Source organism: Dermochelys coriacea, chromosome 2 (genome assembly GCF_009764565.3).
Source record: "Dermochelys coriacea isolate rDerCor1 chromosome 2, rDerCor1.pri.v4, whole genome shotgun sequence".
Classification (NCBI taxonomy): Eukaryota; Metazoa; Chordata; order Testudines; family Dermochelyidae; genus Dermochelys; species Dermochelys coriacea.
In genome coordinates this window covers 176085046-176104597 of record NC_050069.1, presented here as the reverse complement: position 1 = coordinate 176104597, position 19552 = coordinate 176085046, and the positions used below count along the sequence as shown (strand labels likewise).

Here is a 19552-nt window from a genome sequence, read left to right as displayed (position 1 = left end):
TGGTGCTGTACACTTGTGTAAAAACATAGCCTCAGTCCCAAAGAGCTCTCATTTCTATGTCATATACTGTGGGTGTTAGCTCTGCAAAAATTATGTAACCTGCTTCTTTATGCCTCTGTTACATCAGGGTGAATTATATGAGACTGCATTGTACCAGGATTGCCACAAAGGCTCTAGCTCTGATGCTGCAGTGTGCTCAGCAACCTCGACCTATTCAGTGGGAGCATCTCATAGGCTGGGTGCCAAAGGCCAATTTTTTGTACAAGATTCCTGTTTCATCCCTGATAGACTCATTACAAAATAACATGCATTATATTTAATGCTAGGTGTCTTCAACAATACAAGAAAATAAGCAGAGACAAGTATCCATCTGGTTGGTCCCAGGTGGGCCAAAGAAAACTGAATATCAAGAGCTGTCTCACTAATATAAAAAAAAAGGAGGGAGGGGGGAATTCCAGTCTTTAGATAACTGTATAGTTAGAATTTTTTAAAATATTTCAAAGCTGTATTTTATTAAAAAAATAAACTATTTTTCGTAGCATAATGAAAGATATTTGTATTTGCACAGACAGCATCTAGCCCCAGACTGAAACAAGCTCCTGAATTATTCTTCAGATCAGGTTCTGACATGGGCCATATGTTAGGGGTTAGAATAGGTTGTAGGTATCTTCATACTTGACAGTTATCGTGTCAAGCAACTTGGTGTTCTGGATAAAGAAAATATATGACATGGCCAGCTTATTTTCCATCAAAATCTCTGGCAAAAGCACTCCTCCATGGAAATATTTCAAAAAAACTGGTTTCTCACATGATTCTGACGGCATCAAAATTGAAACACCCTGCATATTCTTGGATCAAAAATAATAGTAGGGGAAAACAAATGACTCTTTTTCTTCATGTCCTCATAATCCTTCTACACATGCTTTCATTAGACTTGTCACCAAAACATTGAAACTGGGAAAAGAAAACACCATATTTTATCTTTTTTCCCCTCCAGAAACTTCATCTGATCCTATCTTTTTAATTCTCTTCCCCTGATAAAGTCCTTCTTAAGTAATTTTCACACATTGACGTTTCTGGGATATCATTTCTTATGATAGTTTGCATAGTTAAGATATCACAACAGGAACACCCTATTCATTCTGTCTTATCTATTTATTGATCCTTTTTTTTTCAAAAAAACATACACAAGAGGAACTGTTTCCCCATGTTCTTCAATTCAAATTCCACTACTTATCTATAAATGAGAGAGAATTCTGCAGATCTGAACATTTATCGTAAAAATTTGGATTATTCATGAGCCATTTTTTTCTCTGCCCTTCCTCAGGAAGGAATAAAAGGTTTTCCACAAGGAAGATTATTGTGAAGAAGATTAAAGATGCACAGAACAGTCATAACCCATTCAATTCCCTTCACCCCAATTCCCTTCTTAAAATGTTGTGTTCTATCATTATGCTAAAATATGATATCTGTATTGATAGACAGATTTTAGGCTGCGAGAAGGAAAGAACAGAAAAACAGATAAGTGTTGTAAATGATAGTCTTTTAAGTTCTGGGGTCCAAAGGCACCACAAAACTGAAAGCAAATAGGCCAGGCTACATTTAGTTTTGCATAGAAACCATGAGTTTTGTAAAGTTATGATGAGAAAATATAAATGTTACCCAGTTTGCTCAAGTGCATATGAAATTTCAATGAACTGTGGTCAAATTGTGAATTTGCAATCTAACCTGGAACCCAGACTGTTTTGTTTTTTCAGGTTTCATCGTAACAAATGTTTGATATAGCCCCAGATGGAAACAGTTGGAGATTGAAATCATCACACCAGGTGGGGTAGGAGTAGAGAAAAGGGCACAATTTGGAGGGAGAGTAGCTAAGATCTTTGAGTAAAAAAAAAAAACATTTTAATAATTTTCATATGTATATATACACTCACATACATAGATATAACCTGGAGGGTTAAAGTCATCCCTGGTGTTAATCCTGCTGATATGGATGGGGGTTCCAGCAGGATGAATTTGGCTTTAGAATTCTTTGATTAATTTATGTTGAAATCATGAATGTTCACCCTGTCTTCATAGCAACATGAACAGGGCTTCCCAGTGAAGATTAAACACTTTCACTCACATGCAGACCAACAAACCTTTCTACAACAAATGTGGTGCTTATTTTATTATTATTATTTTATTATTGCTGTACCTCAGAGTTTGTTATTAAAAATGACTGCAATATACTACAAACCTGGGATAGGCTTTCCAGCTATCACAAAGTCCAAAAAAATGGATTGTTACTTTCTCCCTAGTGAGTCATGTAGTCCCATTGTTCTAATAGACAAACAGATGCCTGTAGATAGTAGGTACTAGGTATAGTAAATATTGTACCATTAGTCAAATTCCTTGCAGCTTCCAATTTATCTAAAAGAAATGTCTATTATTGTTTTGTTAAAGACTTCATACAAGTCAATGGCAGTAAAAGTCCTCATTATTGGACTGATTTTGCTTATATTGACAGAAAAATGTCACATGATACTCAGGCTGCGCTTTCTATTCAATCATATCACTATACAGGAATGTCAATAAAATCACTTTGTTATGGCATCATGTGTACTGTTTATTAAAAATAGTTTCTTTTGTGCAAGATTCATTTTACTATAATGGAGCAAATTCATACCTGGTGGAGCTCCATTGACTTGAGGAGTTGTGTTTGCACACACCAGCGTTGGATCTGGCCTGATATCTGCCTTGCACAGTCTGTCAGGCCTTGTGTCTTATCTCTGATTCCCACATGCATAGCACCAAAGAGTGGAAGTACAGAAATGACTATGGTGTTGACAGCAGCTTCAATGGCCTAGACATGTGCACTTGAGTGTATGCAGATATGGCCCCAGTCTCCAAGAGCACCATCCTAGGGCCAGCCCCAGCCTGATAGTACAAAAGTTTGTTTTATTTTTTAGAAAGTATACTGACAAATATGATGACAAAATGTGACTACTGTATTTTAGATAGCACTATGTGATCAGTAGGTAAACGTTGATTTCTTAACAATTGCTGGGCTTGTGGTAAATGATAACATCAACTAGACAGAGACTGCCCTGGAGCTCCTGCCATACTTTTACACTAAGGTCTCTACACTGCTCTGATTTCAATGTAAATGAAAATCAGGCCCATAGTATTCTGTGACAGCCCGTTTCGGTTAAATACAACAGTAGCCTTTGGAGAGCACATCAAGACTGCAAATAGCCTTCAGTGATTTTTTGCAAATTATTGATGTTTTAGGGTTTCACATGATAACAGCTTATAGGAGGGCTTAGACTGAAGGAATTTTTATCTAAAGTTTTATAGTTTTAAGCCACAAAACACTAGAGCTGTGTGAGAAAATTTAGTGCCAACAAAAAAATCACTCTTCTGTCTTTGTGAAAAGCAAGCACTTTGTGGCTACACCTTGACCTTTTATCTTTTTATTACATGAAAACAAATGACTGCTTTTCCAGGCTCTTGTTTGATGCCCTGCACAGTGACCCTACTAATGAAACGAGGCAGGGACAATGAAAAAAAAAATTAAATTGTATACTGTATTGGCGCACACTAATTCAGTCTACTTCAAGAATGGGCTGCAGATCATAGTTTGAGAATTGCTGGTATAAGTTATTTTAATTTTTTTTCAATGTCATATTTAATTTTGCTTCAAACTACTTTTGGGAATGCTGGATCAAGTCTGAAGGATGAGCTCCTTTTCCTCATTTTTCAGTCTTCAAAGCCTTACATTTACCACCAATCTTTAACTAAAGCAGTATAAATTATCATGCTTCCTAAAACCATCAAACTCGGATAACAGCTTTTCAGGAATGCAGCAGTGGCAGCATTGGAATCTTCTGTGAGATTTTGGGTACAAGCTCTGATTTGATTTTAGTATATCTTACATGGCCTTTTATTTACAACTCTGTAACTTGTTAGTATGTTTGTATTTCTAGAACACTGCTGAGGACAAGCACTGAAAAAAGTACAACTTTTCTGATCAGCCTTGCTTTCTCTTTTGAAAATAAGCCTCAAAACTGGTGATGAAATCAATTCACCTCTAGGACCTTAGGATTTGCCTTACTTGATCAGACCAGTGCTCTATTGAATCCAGCATCCAGTGTCTGGCTGTGATCTATATCTGATGTTGCAGAGGAATGTGCTATCCTCCTATAGTTCCCAAATGGTGTAATATTGTATATGGGAGAAAAAAGTCCTTGCTAAGTCCTTCAGCCATCCACCTAACTATGAAGAATAAGATTTTATTACTTTTTGGGCATTGAGTTAGGTGACTATAAATTCAAAGAAAGGCTTAAAATAAATAAAGTTATATAAATGGAAAGCATTTTTCCATCCAGTCTTATACTATAATGGGATATTCCAAGTGCTCCCTCTGAATTAAGATGGTACACTGACTTTTATATGTGGTACCATTCAATCCTGCTCAAATTTTTAGTAACAGATATTTAGTGCAAACAATTAATTAAAACAATTGTTGTAACATTTACTTGCAGCACTCAGATTCTGGTTGACAACTGCTGCAAAATAGCAATCCATGTCCATGGGTAGGAAGAGTCCCAGGCAAGGACATTCGTAGATCTTCCTACAGAGAGCTTAGTCACCTGTTCCACAAATTATTCTGTTCAAACACTGTGCCAAATGAGAGGCAGTTTAGATAAAAGCTTCCACCCAGGTCAAATAGTAACTCAGGAAGCTGGCAATAATGATGAAAATATGTGCCTAATGCTGCCACTTAATGGATCCGTGCATCTTTGTTTAAACTGCAAAGTAAATGTGAAGACTGAAGAAATTGCTACAGTTGTAGCTGATAAGAAACCTAGTTTCCCTGCTGTCTTCAGACTATTGAATCAGCTCAATTTTAACAAAAAACAAAAAACCCCATCATGCGGAACTGATTTTCAGGGGTGGTGAGCACCCACAGTTCCACCTGAATTTAATGGGAGCTTTGGGACTCAGTACCTCTGAAAGTGAGGCCTTACATGTTGACAAGATGAATTCAAGAGTACATGGCTGATGTACCTCAGGTTAGGATAACTATAGTATATCAATTTAGAAGAAATAAAAGAAAACACTTCTGCATACACCGTGTAGTCAGACTAGAATTTACAGTTGCAGAACATATGGTGTTACATACAGTACTATCACTAGATTAAAGAATGAATTTTATTAACATCAGTAGAACAAGCTGAGTTATATATTCGAGAACAAAGGATACTCAAATATGCTTCAGGTATAAACTGATCACCATATTGGTCAGAGAAGGAATTATTTCTTTCACACAATGTTCAAATGAATATGTTCAATACTGGGAAGAGGAAGATACCCTCCTCTGAAGAATTAGTCTGCCAGACTGGAAGGACCAGTGTTCTGATCTAGCCAGGAAAATTCTATGTTCCTATACAACATTGCTTGATCCACTTCTTAAGGGCAGAACTGAGAACAGGCTTTCACTTCGGAGCATGCAAAGGACATTCTCCCAAACAAAGCCCGAGAGGCATTATCCTCCACTCCACTTCATTCTCTATTGTTTGCAGGCCAAGTACATCTCATAATAAAGAATGAATTCCTAGAACATGCTACACTGAAAGGAAAAAAATGTTGAACCATAAGACACTAATGATATCAGCAGAAACGAATGTTTTTCATACTATCTGAGTGTAATTGAGCATAACAAGAGCTCTCCTCTAAATTATATGTGGCTAAAGACTAACACAGAGGCGCAAAAAAAAAAAAAAAAAAAGAGAAATTGCACACAAACTTTCTTGCTGTGCAGTAACTGTGATCAATCTAAATATATCTATTAGCTAGCTTCTAAATGGATGAAGCTATGTTCACATAGGCTGAAATTCACCCCTCTGAGGATGGTCAGCACAAGGCTTATGCTACACCATTTATATCCCACATAAGCCCTCTTTTTTAACACTTAAGTGAGACTAAAGTGGTGTATAGGCCTTATGCTGGCCCTCTGCACAAGGGTGAATTTCACTTATACGCTACAGTGCTGTTATATACTCCATAGTAGTACATCATGGCTGAATCATCTATAATATATGCCCGTTGCTAGAGCTATTGTGTAGTGAAGTGAAAGGCAAATTGACTTAGTCAGTCCACAAGACAGTTAAACAAAATGGTTCTTCTGTTCACTGCCTTTCTATTCAGCAGGTAATTCTGATTAATGATGCAGCAAATCCATCTTTCTGTTACTTTAAAACATTGAACTTCTAACAGCCTTCTTTAGGCCTTTCCTACTGTATGGTAGAGAAAGAGATAAACAAATTAAAGAATGGCAGGAATTGGAATTTACATATTAGAATGGATTGTATAGATTTATGAAAGAAATCTGAGGTTTTCTGAATGTTTATCCAAACTGGAAGAACCAGTCTGAATCAAACTATGAAAAACTGTATATATTGGTATATATATCGTAATGTCTGTAACTACCCGTAGGCTTAAAGGGGTTTCCATTATATACAGGGTTTACAGTTTAGTTCAATGGCTCTCAGCACCTCCACTATAAAAATTGTTCCAGCACCCCTGTAACTACCAGTGTAAAACAGCCACATACAGAAAAAACACATATTTTGTGTTTTGTGCGATATAGAACAGAAGTTCTTAAAGAAACCCGCTGCATTTGTGAAAGGACCAGTATTGACTCTACTCCTCTGGCCAGATTACAATTGAGGTAATTGTATTTTGCTTACCTACATTTCCCTTGCAGTTCCATTTAGAAAACACATGTATTCACTTCCTGTTCTGAATTGTTTTGTGCTGTTCTGTAAACTACTGGACAACTGCTGTTTTGGGCTGGTTTTTCACTCCAGATATGGCTTCATTTCAATAATTGATGAATTGATTATTGTCTGTAGTATGTAACTGTTTAAGTGTGTAAGTATTTGTGATCTTTCAGGATGAAAGACAAAATATAAATTACAGATCTACTGATATTGATGGAAAACAATGCTGGGATGTGTACGTAAACACAGTTGGCTAACTAGTTTCATGGGTATTGGTTGTCCTAAAAATACCACATACAATTTAATAACAGATATTTGGAAATAAAGAAAGAATAAATATTAGATCAAAGAGTTTGGTAGGGACATATTCAACTCTAATTTCTACTTGCTGCATCAATAGTGAACAAAGAGTGTCAACATGGCTCACACTAGATCGTGCTGGCAAAGGACATGTTGGACAAGGAAGGCAGGGTGGAATATACAATTTACTGCTCTTTAGAAAAGGAGCAATGTGGATCCTGTCTGCCTGATGCAGCCCACGTTCGCCATATGTGCTGTAATGTGCTCTATTTAGCTCTACCATTGAAGAGATGCTGATTTCACATTCTGGAGCAGAATGCAGCCACTTGTCTCCAGAAATTAGGTGGAATGAACATATTACACTGGTACTTTCCAGCTCAATACTGGCTACCTATTAGCTTTTGGGTGCAATTGAAGGGGTTGATTGTGATCTTTAGGACCTTAAATGGTCTAGGACCCTGTTTTCTAAGAAGCTGCAACCTGCCTGAGGTGAAAATAAGTAAAGAAGGAACATATGGCAAGTATTAACCATTCATTTCTAGATGTACATATTTTGGAGGTAGAAGTATTCCAGGGAAATAACACCACATTGTCTGGATGTTAATTAACACCCCTAATGTGCACCTTCAACCTTAACAACTTCCTAACTAATAGTTAACTCCTAGTTTTTATTAATAATAATATTCTGCCCCAATTACCATTTACACAAATTCTCTGTAAGATATGCACTGAAAATGTCAGTCTCTAACACAGCTCTGATTTCTAGAAAGAAAAGGAGGACTTGTGACACCTTAGAGACTAACAAATTTATTTGAAAGCTTATGCTCAAATAAATTTGTTAGTCTCTAAGGTGCCACAAGTCCTCCTTTTCTTTCTGCGAATACAGACTAACACGGCTGCTACTCTGAGCTCTGATTTCTGTTGCTTTTCAATTATTTTATATGTTGTTTTTGTAATTTATTTTAAAAATATTTCATTTTGCAACTCTGACTTGGCATTTTTAAAACCACTCAGTCATCGATTTACTCACTCACCCTTGAATCAGCGTTGATCAATGACTGGGTGGTTTAGAATCCTTTCCTATGTGTGGGGCCACTAATCTTTTCTGCTGTAGGCTCTGGATATTGGCAGGCAGTACCCAAGGGTGTCTTTCTGCATTTAAAAGAGAAAAATGCTTTAGCAGTGTCTATTTTAAATGGTAGTGTCACAGAGCCGAGGCGCCGCGTGCGGGGCCCGGCAGGTGGCGCCGCCAACCGCCACTTCAGCCCGGCCGCTTTTTTTTTTTTTTTTTTTTTTTTTGGCGTCGCGGCAGCCACGCCCCCTCTGGCAAAGGTGAGGCAGTGAGGGGCGGGGTCTCGGCCGGCCCCACCCCCTCCTTTCGGAGCGGCGCGCGTGCGGGCCGGCCGGCGGCCTCCACAGCTGCCCCGCTCGGCTCTGCGGCTCGGGCGCTGCTGCCTCGCGCCTCGACCGTGGGCTGCGCTCGTGCCCCGCTCCCCGCCATGAGCCCCGAGGAGAAGCCCCCGCCGGGCCGCTCCCGCGGGAGCCGGGCGCCACCGTCGCAACCTCCCGGTGGCCGGGGCCGCCGGCGGGGCGGCTTCCTGAGCGAGATCCGCACCGCGATCCGCACCGAGCCCTTCCACGAGCGCTACAGCCTCAGCCCCGGCAGGGAGCTCGGCAGGTAAGCGGCGGGCCGACCGCCAGACCGCCCCTTCCCAGGGACCGGGGCCAGCCCGGCGCGCGGAGCCCCCAGCCCGGTCCGTCCGGCAGCCTCTCTGCCCCCAACAGCCCCGGGGAAGCGGTGAGGCGGTGCCGCTGGGCTCAAGTGTTTGGTGCTGGTGCGCCCGTCGGCGCGGCGCGGCGCGGCTCGGCTCGGCTCGGTTCTGCCCGCGCCGGCCGCCCCGCGCGGCGCTCGCCCGGCTCCTTCCTGATCGGTGCCGCTGGCTTGGGCGCAGGTGGGAAAATGCTCCCCGGGGCGCTCCCGCTGGCCCCGCGATTGGCTCTGGTCAGCGTAGACAACCAAGCACAAGGCGCTGTCCGTGCGCGGGAGCTTTGTGCCGCTGGCCGTGCCCGTTTCTCCCCCAAGCAAGCGCCAATGCAAACCACTTCTCCTTAATTTACCAACCCCCCCGGGAGAGGAGAGGAGGTGGATGATTGTTGTTGTTACCTGAACTCGGTCAAACATGACATAAGGGGAAATAGACGATTTCAGGGAAGCAAATGGTTAGAGCAGGGTGGGGAAGACGCGTTTGATTTGTTTTTTTTTTTCTTCTTCTGTTATGCTTTTCTCCCCAGTGTGGGATTTTCCCCACTCCTCAAAAAGAAAGTGAGTTATGAAAAGTGAGGTCCTGGGAAGCGACTCTGGGATTGTGTTCCATGTTTGTGGTTCAGCTCTTCTTGTATCAAGCTTCCTCAGCGGACACGTAACATTTTGAACTTGGAGACACTGTCATATTCAAAATAACACTTCCTTCTGAAAGTTTTACCACATCAGGGCGTCGATCATATAAGATTACTGTCGCTGAAAGAGATTAGAGAGCGAAGTTGCTTTCTCTCCTTTTTTTTTTTTTTTTTAAGTTGCCTTGCATTTGACAGCACTCAGTGACACATTTGTTCCTGTAAAAAGAAAAGGAGTACTTGTGGCACCTTAGAGACTAACAAATTTATTATTTTCATGCATCCGATGAAGTGAGCTGTAGCTCACGAAAGCTTATGCTCTAATAAATTTGTTAGTCTCTCAGGTGCCACAAGTCCTCCTTTTCTTTTTGCGAATACAGACTAACACGGCTGTTACTCTGAAACATTTGTTCCTGTATAGTCAGTAATCCTTTTGTTTGCCTGGGTCTTTCACACAGCAATAGGGAAGAGAAACCCTGCCTTTGGGGGGGAATAGATATGATTGTAAAATCACAAAAATAGCGAGATGCAGGAACAAGTATAGTTGCTGTTAACTACTTTTAAAAAATTCTTTAAGATTGTCTAGACTTCAAGTTAACTTTGGCATTAAATTAATTAATCGAAATGAGATCAGCAAAATATAACACACTTAAATATCTATATAGGGAGAAGGTTTCTATATAGATCTCTTTAATGTAACAAAGAAAGGTATGATAAGATCCAGCAACTGGAAGCTGATGCTAGGTAAATTCGGGCTAGAGATAAGGCACAAATTTTAAGCAACAGTAATTAATCTTTGGAATAGTTTAACAAGAAATTAAAAGTGCTGGATTGTCCATTACAAAATCTTAAAATCAAAATCGGGTGTCTTTCCAGAAAGCATGCTCTAGTTCAACCATGAGATAAGGACTTGTGATGCTGGCATTACTGGGTGGAGTTTTTTAGCCTGTGTTATAAAGGAAGGTCAGACTAGAACTAGATGATGATCCATCCTGGCATAAAAAAATTATTAAATTAAAGTTAATGGGGCTTCATACCTTTTCTCTGTTAATGGGGAGGGTGGGGGAGAAGTAGTGCAATAAATTAGGACAAGCAAATCTCAACAAGATGCCTTTTAACATAGTCATTTTCTGATCAAAGCTGTACTTAAGACATTTTTTTCCATGACTGCTGTGACTCTATACCTGAGATTTTCATTAACTGATCAAGTTCAAACAAATAATGCCTTTGTGGCATTTTTTTTCTGCAATAGTCTGCAGAAGTTTTGGTTCATACTGTCTCCTTTTCAACACCACAAAAGTCTGAGATCTTTTTTCCTCATAATATAAAGAGATCATATGCTTGTTTGTATATTTAATTTCTTAGCTTAATTCTGAAGATTTTTTTTAAGTAGTGTAAAAAATTAAATTGTTGGATCCTGGATTCAACAAAAGCATATTAATAAAGAGGGAATTTTTGCTCACTGTTGCAAAACAAATGTAGTGAAATTAAAAGGCTCTTTGCCATTTGTGTCCATCTTGTTATTGAAAACGGATGATAAAGCATGCTAAATTTCTTCTGTGTCAATTCATAAAAGGGGCTTTGGCTCTGAAATTGAATGCTTATTTTTCTTAATGACTTAAGAGTATGTTTTTTTTTTTTATAACACTTGTTAATGTGTCTAACAGATGAATAGTAATCTTATTTTTCAGGTAAAAAGCATCCCTTGTGCACACAAACACGCTATGTTTATTTTAATCCCTGTTTTTTTGAAGGGAGAATACTTTAGATTTTTGTGTTTCAAAGGATTACCTGGTCAGCTACTGGGTCAGGCCGCAGTCCCACCTTGACCAAATAGAGTACATGCTGGAATAAGAAGAGTGGTTCAGGAAGAAATACCAAAAGAATTCTTATCTGTTTTTGTGCTGCCTCGGTTAACACACTGATTGGAGAAGTTCAAGAATGAGAATGATTTTACTAATGTGAAGCTTTCCATATTGCAAGTACTGTTCAAATATCGGTACTGTTGACTTTGAAAGCAAATGTTTGTTTAGATGTTTTCTGTCATCTTAAAACTACTTGAACTTGTATAGGAGATAGAATTGCATTGCAGACTTTATAGAAACTCTTAATCTTTTTCATCTTCCCTTGTTTGGAATGCTAGTGGCAGTTTTTGTTCTTTTTATAAAATTGCACTAGCATGCAACAGGCCTTTTACTTGAAATCATGGGCACATTTATTGTTAGTTCAAGGTATGACTAAATTTTGTCCCTAACCCCACTCCCATCCACACATAAAAATCTCTAGTTCAAGTTAAATGGCATCTTTGGGCTTATCTATGCAGTGCATTAGTCCACACCAGAGGGGTATAAATTCTCGTGCACACTAGCATGTCGTGCATTAACTGGCTCATGTGAACATTGCTGGCATGCACAAAAATTTTTTTTATTTGCGTTAGTCATACTGTTTGAAATGGGACTATATTAATGAATACTGGGGAACTTTTAGTGCATACCATATACCCATCTGATGAGACACGCCCTCAGACTTGGGGGTGGTGAGTTAAAGCTCCAGTGATGCTGTGGCTGAAACTAGAAATGCAGGGGGGATGCAGCAGGATGAGTTACAACTTATCTGCTAATCAAATCATTCTGTGCTGGTAATCAGACCTCTGTAGCTTCAGTGATAGTGTCACAGTGTTTCGAAGTATGGTTGCTCTCACTGGAGCTAGGCTAACTCAAGTGGCGTAATATGAGTGTACTAAATATTGCAATTAAGACCATTGTAATAGAAATTCCATTGTAAAATGTGGAGCAATATGCTTTTTAATAAGATTTATTTGTAGAGATGTTAAATAGTTTTATAGCTATTACAGGACTGAATACTTACTGTTTAGATTTTTATCATAAGCCCATTCTATAGTGAAACCAAAAGTATATCCAAAAAGCTAATCTCAACCTTAATTTTCCTACAGGTTTGCTTTCTTATTTTGTCTAAAGTTTTTTGTAAAAAGTGCTGACTTGCAGTGTTGATTTACATAGAACCTACTCTTTTTGTGAGGAAGAGAGGAGTGTAGCTGTCAGACTAATAGTACTTTTGCAGACAGTAATATGCTTATTAAATTTCTAGGCAAACTTATAAAATTATTAAGTTTATTAATGTTTTCGTTAACTGACGTATAACTTGCTGTGCACCAGATCAAAGCTCATAATTTGCTAATATCAAAAGCTGTTTTGGCTTCTCAGATTGGTCAAGTGGTGTCCACCCGACACTGTGCTGCTTTCTCATCAGAAAGGCAGTTGGTTTTAGTTCTTGCAATTGCTCTCAGAATTTCCCTGACAAAAGATGGAAGACCTATGGGACTCTAAAGTAAAATTCTATTGATTTCCCTCAGTTCACTTTTTCTTTTGAATAAAAAGGACATATTGAGTCTCAGTTATCATGAACTGAGAATAACAGGCTCTAAAGAAGCACTGAGCAGGTGGAACAGCATAATATGGAAACTTGGTTTCACAATCTGGACATTTCAGATATAAAGATGTGACTTCACGTGCAGACTGATGCATGGCTTCATGAGAGTACCCAGCTGTATAATGAACATAACCTACATTAATGTTGTGAGTCTCAGTTCTTGGTCCGTGATATTGGATGCTTTTATGTTTATTTCCCCCCCCCAGCAATAAGAACTTGTAACTAGAACACATGCTGTATGTTTGCCACTTTTTTTGTCCTATGCCTCAGTTACCTGAGACCTTCAGACAAATATAACAGGTATGGAACAGACTCTGGGGATGTGATGGACAGAGATATAAATGGGGAGGGAAGTTGCTGGCAATTGGACCCATCATTTGAAAAGAAATTCTGCGATTAAAACCTCCTTGCTAAAAACCATCTTCTCTCTTGCCCTTAACAACAGAAAAAGTGTGGGGTGGGAGGAAATGCACTCCAGACAAATAGCACTTGTGATGAATTAATTCTATAGCTAATTTTATGCAGTTCCGTTCCTTTCAGACAATCTCTTTTTAAGCTTTCTAAAAGATGAATATGCTCATAGAAGTCACTATTAATACTGCACCCACAGTAGTGACAGGAGGTTTTGCAGATCACTTTGAGAAAAGATTACTTAAAGTAATGTCAGATTCTCTGCTGCTCCCTAGCAGAACCCATGACAACCCAAAATGTGGGTAAACATATGATGTAAAGCATTCTTGCTTCATTTGCAATTACTAAGACTTTTTTGTTTCCTTTCTGTAAGCCAGGATGTGTGCCAATTTAAATAATGCTAATGATGATGGTAGAGTGAAGAAGTGACCTTGGGCTTTTTAGTTGTGTTATTTCAGAGAAAATCCATTTTCAGTTTGAAGTAGAATTTTTATTTTGAAGATTGTGTGATAAAACATGAACTGTAGACTAAAAATTAGTTTGCTTTTAAACATGTTCTTTGTCATGTTGGAGTGTGGATGTTAGATTCTTTTAACTTTAATCAGTGATTTATTTCTTACCTAGTATTCTCCCCCACCTCCAGTCTGTTTCTCTATAACTTGAGTCATCACAGTTACCCCCCTCTTAATCATATAGTCCCCTGAGCTATTGCTTTCTCTTGGTTTGTCCCGCTATATTTTCAACAGTAAATTCATTTGCTTTCCAAGAATTCCCTATTAAGACTTCAAAGTAAGACTTTGAAAAAAGGGAAAATTAGGAGAATCCAACTTGGAGTTTGTCTGAACACTTGGTAATATAACACAATGCTTATTTTTTAAAGACCTATCCTGGTATATCTCTCTAAAAGTACAAATTTATATCTAGTTTCATAATATTGAATCAACATCAACTTAGATTGCCCAGCACATTTTTGCTGGATCTTTGCTCTTGAATTGCCTCAAGCATGAATCTTACTAGTTGCATAGTAACCAGTTTTTAAGAATTATATTTGTAAACAGTCTAAACGTCTGTGTAACCTGACCCTTTTAATTAAGTGATGCATCGGGCCTCTATCTAGCTCAACTGTGCTGTACATATGTAGCGCGTACTTATTTTACTGCTTTGTGAATAGATATTGTATTTCCATAGTGACAAATGTTTTGGTGAATCTGGCATACCAGTATTTATATTACACTTCCTCTTTGCTTCCAAAACAGCTTTTGTATGCACGTCAGAGCAGCTTCTTGTACTTCATGAAATCAATATCTTGTTTTTAGAGAGAGAGATGAAGTATGACAAAGTGTGATGAAGTATGACAAAGTTTTTAGAGAGAGAGAGAGATGAAGTATGACTACTTTGGTCAACAATTTAGAGCTAAATTGTGAGTGGTATTGACTTTTTGGTAATTTGAGGAAAATTACACACTGAGATTATACAAACTGTGACTCCAGCAGTCAGTATTTAAATCATGAGGAGTAAAACTTTTTATAGGATATTAAAATGACATGCTATTAAAGGGTCAGATCCAAACCCAATGGAAGTCTTCCCATTGATTTTTGGCTCTGGCACAAATACCATTAGGCCATGCTAGGTTTGTTCCTACAAAGAACAGATCTTTTGCTGCTGTAAAGGGGCAGCGTCAGCACGGATTGTAACTACTTACTGTTGAAAATTAGTTTGCTGCAATACTTCATAGTGTAAACATGGCATTCAAATTTGTCAAGTTTACAGTCTTCATTTTGAGGCAATTTAGAGTCCTTTCCAGTGGTTCTCTAAGCAGAGTTGATATCATTCATGATCAGAATTTAAACTTGAGAGCACTTTTTAATTAACTGACTATATGTTTAATATGTTACATTAGCTTTTTAAAAAGAACCATTGTGCATACTGTACATTACTTAGCTCTTTAGAGTGTGCAGCCTTCTGATCATCTCCACATGATTCCCATGGTACCCTTCCCTGCCTGTCCTTCGGTTTTTGTTCTTCCTTTTCTTCTGCTACCCCTTCCAAGCATGCTTTTGAGTCTATCTCACGGTGCTTAGCACATTGGGCAGTTTTTATTCTAGGTCCTGAGTGGCCAGTTCCAAAGGTGCTGTTTGACAGTGATCTTTTAAAAACAGATGTTGTTTTCAATCTTTTAAAATATTATTAGCATTTTTGTGGGATTTTTTTGCAATGAAATACAATAATGTTATTTTGTAGTTATTTTGTTTCTGCACAATCAAATTTATTAATGGTTCTATCAAGTAGCTTTGCATTTCCTGACCCACTGCATTTAAAAAAACCATAATATTATCTTGACATATATATTAAATATGAAGAAGTTTCTCAAGAAAATATTTACTTGGGGTCTCACAGTGCTTCAAAAACCCACATTGTTATGTCCGTGTGCTTTTGCGAACATCTGGTCAGTCTGCTGTACTTCAGTTAATGTTTGCAAATGCTATCTTTGAGGAATAATGATGATAAATATACCTGATTAAATTAATGATTGCAATTTAGATTATTTTAGTGTGTGTGGGGAGGAAACCTAAATGTCTGTGGTTTTTATTTTGTTTCACTTAATTGATTTTGAATTAGCAATCCTGAAACTGAAATACTTTAGTTTTCAAAAGGTACCAGGAGTCCACTGCGGAGCTTGCCTTTACGGTACTGAATAAAGTTTTCATAAAAACAATACTTGATGCTGAAACATAATTGCTGTGCTATATCAGATCAGTGGTCTGTCTAGCCCAGTATGCAGTCTGAAAGTGATCAGTCCATTCCCAGATGCTTCAGAGAAATGCAAGAAACTTCATAGTGAACAACTCTGGAATAATGTGCCCTAAGAGAAATTTCTGCCAAACTCAGTTTAGAATTGACTTGTATGCTGAAGCAAGAGAGATTTTGCATCTTTAATTGCTTGTCATCTAATGCAGCTGTGGCTGTTCTCATCCTTTTTAAATATCTAATTCATTTTTAAGATCTTGCTATGTATGTATTTGACTCATCTCACCATAGTATCTGACCACTCCTCAAGTTTCCTGGGGGGGGAGGGGAGGGAATTCTATCTTTTGCCTTGTAAAGAATAGCTTGAAACATGGCAGTTTTTTTGTTGTTGTTGTTGTTGTTGTTTGTTGTTTTTAAATGTATGAGGGTGGGCTTGGGATAGCTAAGATTAAAGCAGTGTGTGTTGCATTTGGTTCTGAAAGCTCGGAGGGTAGTGTTAATTCTGCCTTGTAGGAATTAATTCCATGGTTTATGTCCATCTCATGGCAAAGTTTTCTCTCATGCTTTCAGTTCTCCTCCTGTTCATAGGCAATTTGATTGAGGTCATGGTTTTATGGGGAGAGATGCGGTTTCTTGAGGAACTAGGGTCAGGCTTGTGAGGAGCCACAGATATTAAGAATGAAACTTTTTGAATTGGATTTTGTGTTCACTGGAGATAGTGTAATGAGTGCAACCCAGAGGTGCTGTAATCCTTGTGTCAGTTGCTGAGCAGATGGGCTCTTTCTCTTACCAGTTGAAGAGTTGAAGCTCTTAGGTTGTTTGCCTTTGTTTATAGGTAGGATTTGCAATAATCTAATTTGGAAGTCATGAAAACATGATTATTGTGAACAGATCTGTTTGATAGGATAGGGCACGGCGTTCTGGACAGCTGCAAGAGAACATGGGTGTCGTTCACAATCATGGATAGCCAAGAGTACTCCAATGCTATTCACTGACTCTACAATGTTCAGGCAGATGCATTTGACCAAAGAAGATGTCTCAAGACCTTGCCTTCTCCAAACACCTTCTCTTTTCTCTCTTGCTTGGGTTTAGTTTCAGCCAGCTGCTCCTCATCCAGGTATTTGGGCAGCTGGCAAATAGTAATATTGACATCTGAGGCAAGGGAGAGGTCAGCAATACACAAACAACATCCAGCTCTACACCTCAGCCCATATGTCTAACCAGCAACTTCAGACAAGTATTGAATAATATAGGGGACAGGATTTACCCTTGCAAGACTTAATAGGAGAGGACTCTGGACATGGACAAACGATGGTCCGGCTCATCCTTTTGTGTTTAGTCTTGGAGAAAAGACTAAGTTTCAATGATACCTTGGGCAAACAAGTACCATAGGTTAATCGTGTTTTTTTGTGGGAAAGTATTTTGTTTGTTTGTTTTTAAACTTGATACCTTCTATCACATGTCCCCTGGTTATGAGAGAGGGTAATAGGTCTGTTTAAATGCCTCTTTAACATTCATTATTTTGTGTATCTGTCATTGCTTTTTAATTTGTTTCCTCTATAAATTAAACAGACAGTCTTTTCAATCTCTATCCATGCCTCTAATCTTTATCACCTCTTTTTGGATCTCATTTATTTCTTCTGTATTTCTGAAATATAGTGAATTTACATCCTTACCTGGAATACTGTGCCAACATTGACTTATCTAGTTGCATTAGTAAATATGAGAGTGCTCAATGCCCAGGGGTAGTCAAAAAAGCAGACATTTTCATCAGGGTATCCAGAATAACACAATGGTCTTGTTCCAGAGAGGTTAGAGATAATATTAAAAGCCACCAATATGTAGGAATAGTTCCTTCTGATGTGCACTCACTTTCATTAGTCAACAGTAAAGGTGCCTATTCATTTAGCTTTGCTAGGTTCCTCTCTGGATTTCTTTAGTCTTCTATAGTCTGTCTATTTTAAAATATTTGAAGATAAAATTATCTCCCTGTTTACCCTCATTTCTAGATAGTTTGTTGGTGAACTAGGTTATCACACTGTTGTTTTGGGGTTTTTTTTGGAAAGGGGAAAATTTATTTTCCTTTTTGAGTTATGGTCCTTACGTGTATTCCATGGGAGGGGTGGTGGTGGTGGTGGTGGTGGTGTGTGCTCCATATAATTGAGATAAGATTCTTGCTAACAATATCCTTAGGTCCTCACCTGCCCCTTTCTTTTTGTATTCTAAATTGAGGGCAAAAGGGGCAGTGCAAGATGCTCTCCAGTTCTTTTTCTGCTGCCTGTGGTCTGAGGTAAAACCTCTTCATTAGCTAGGTTCTGCATCTAACTGTAATTAAATGTAAATAGTTTAAAATGTAGTTTATATTTTTTATAGTTCTTAATAGGTTTGTGGGTCTCCCCCCTCCCCCAGCCCACCACTCCCCTCCCGAGTGCCTAGTTATTCCCAAGATCTGGGGATTCTAAAACTGCATGTGTTGCCCTCAGGCCTTTCTGGTCAGTGATGACCCTCAAGTCTCTCTACTGCCTAGGTGAGGCTCACATCCCCTCAAAGTGTGGTATTTGCCAATCCTTCCAGAGTCAAACTTGCTAAGTTTGTGAGTACTGGGTTGGAAGACTTCCAATGGATTATGCCATGAGGCTTCAGTCCAACCCTGGCCTGTCAGATACCCTTGTACATCAGGCGGAGGCATCAAGAAGGCACTGCTCCAGTGGCCTTCAGCCCCAAGGTTTGTAGGAGTAGAGCAAGGGACTAGCCAAAACGGGCAAGAGGAAGGTAGGAAGCACTCTCGCAAGAGATGAGAAATCCCTCCTCCAGGCCCTCATCCAATAAGAGGGCCTCTTCTCCAATAAGGATGTAAAATGTTAAATGGTTAACTAGTAAGTGTTAGTCTTACCATTAATATATTGCAGTTAAAACAGATTGTATTCATGGGGCATTCTGTGCCTAAAAAATTTTAAGCACAATATTTTAAAATTCTGCAAATTTTGTCAATATCTTGCTGCATAATCACACTAGTTTCAGTTATTTTGTTAATTTATTTCAAAATACCTGTCAGCAAGTATATCTGTAACAATACAGACACGCACAAATTCCCCCAGGAGCAGAGAGATAAAGAAACCTCTATGACAACCCAGTTTCCATCCCACCATCAACCTCAGCCTGGACCAGTCCACGCAAGAGATCCACTTCCTGGACACTACAGTGCTAATACACGATGGTCACATAAACACCACCCTATATCGGAAACCTACTGACCGCTATTCCTACCTACATGCCTCTAGCTTTCATCCAGATCATACCACTCGATCCATTGTCTACAGCCAAGCGCTACGATATAACCGCATTTGCTCCAACCCCTCAGACAGAGACAAACACCTACAAGATCTCTATCATGCATTCTTACAACTACAATACCCACCTGCTGAAGTGAAGAAACAGATTGACAGAGCCAGAAGAGTACCCAGAAGTCACCTACTCCAGGA

At 38.9% G+C, this 19552-nt stretch overlaps 1 protein-coding gene across 1 annotated transcript in view; it reads left to right on the top strand.

Annotated features, from left to right (window-relative positions):
- Window positions 1–8429: 8429 nt before the first annotated feature.
- STK17A (serine/threonine kinase 17a) overlaps window positions 8430–19552 on the top strand; it is a 62644-nt gene continuing 51521 nt past the window's right edge. The window contains 1 exon segment of the mRNA XM_038390389.2: window positions 8430–8745. Coding sequence (XP_038246317.1) covers window positions 8567–8745 — 179 coding nt within the window. The 5' untranslated portion in view covers window positions 8430–8566.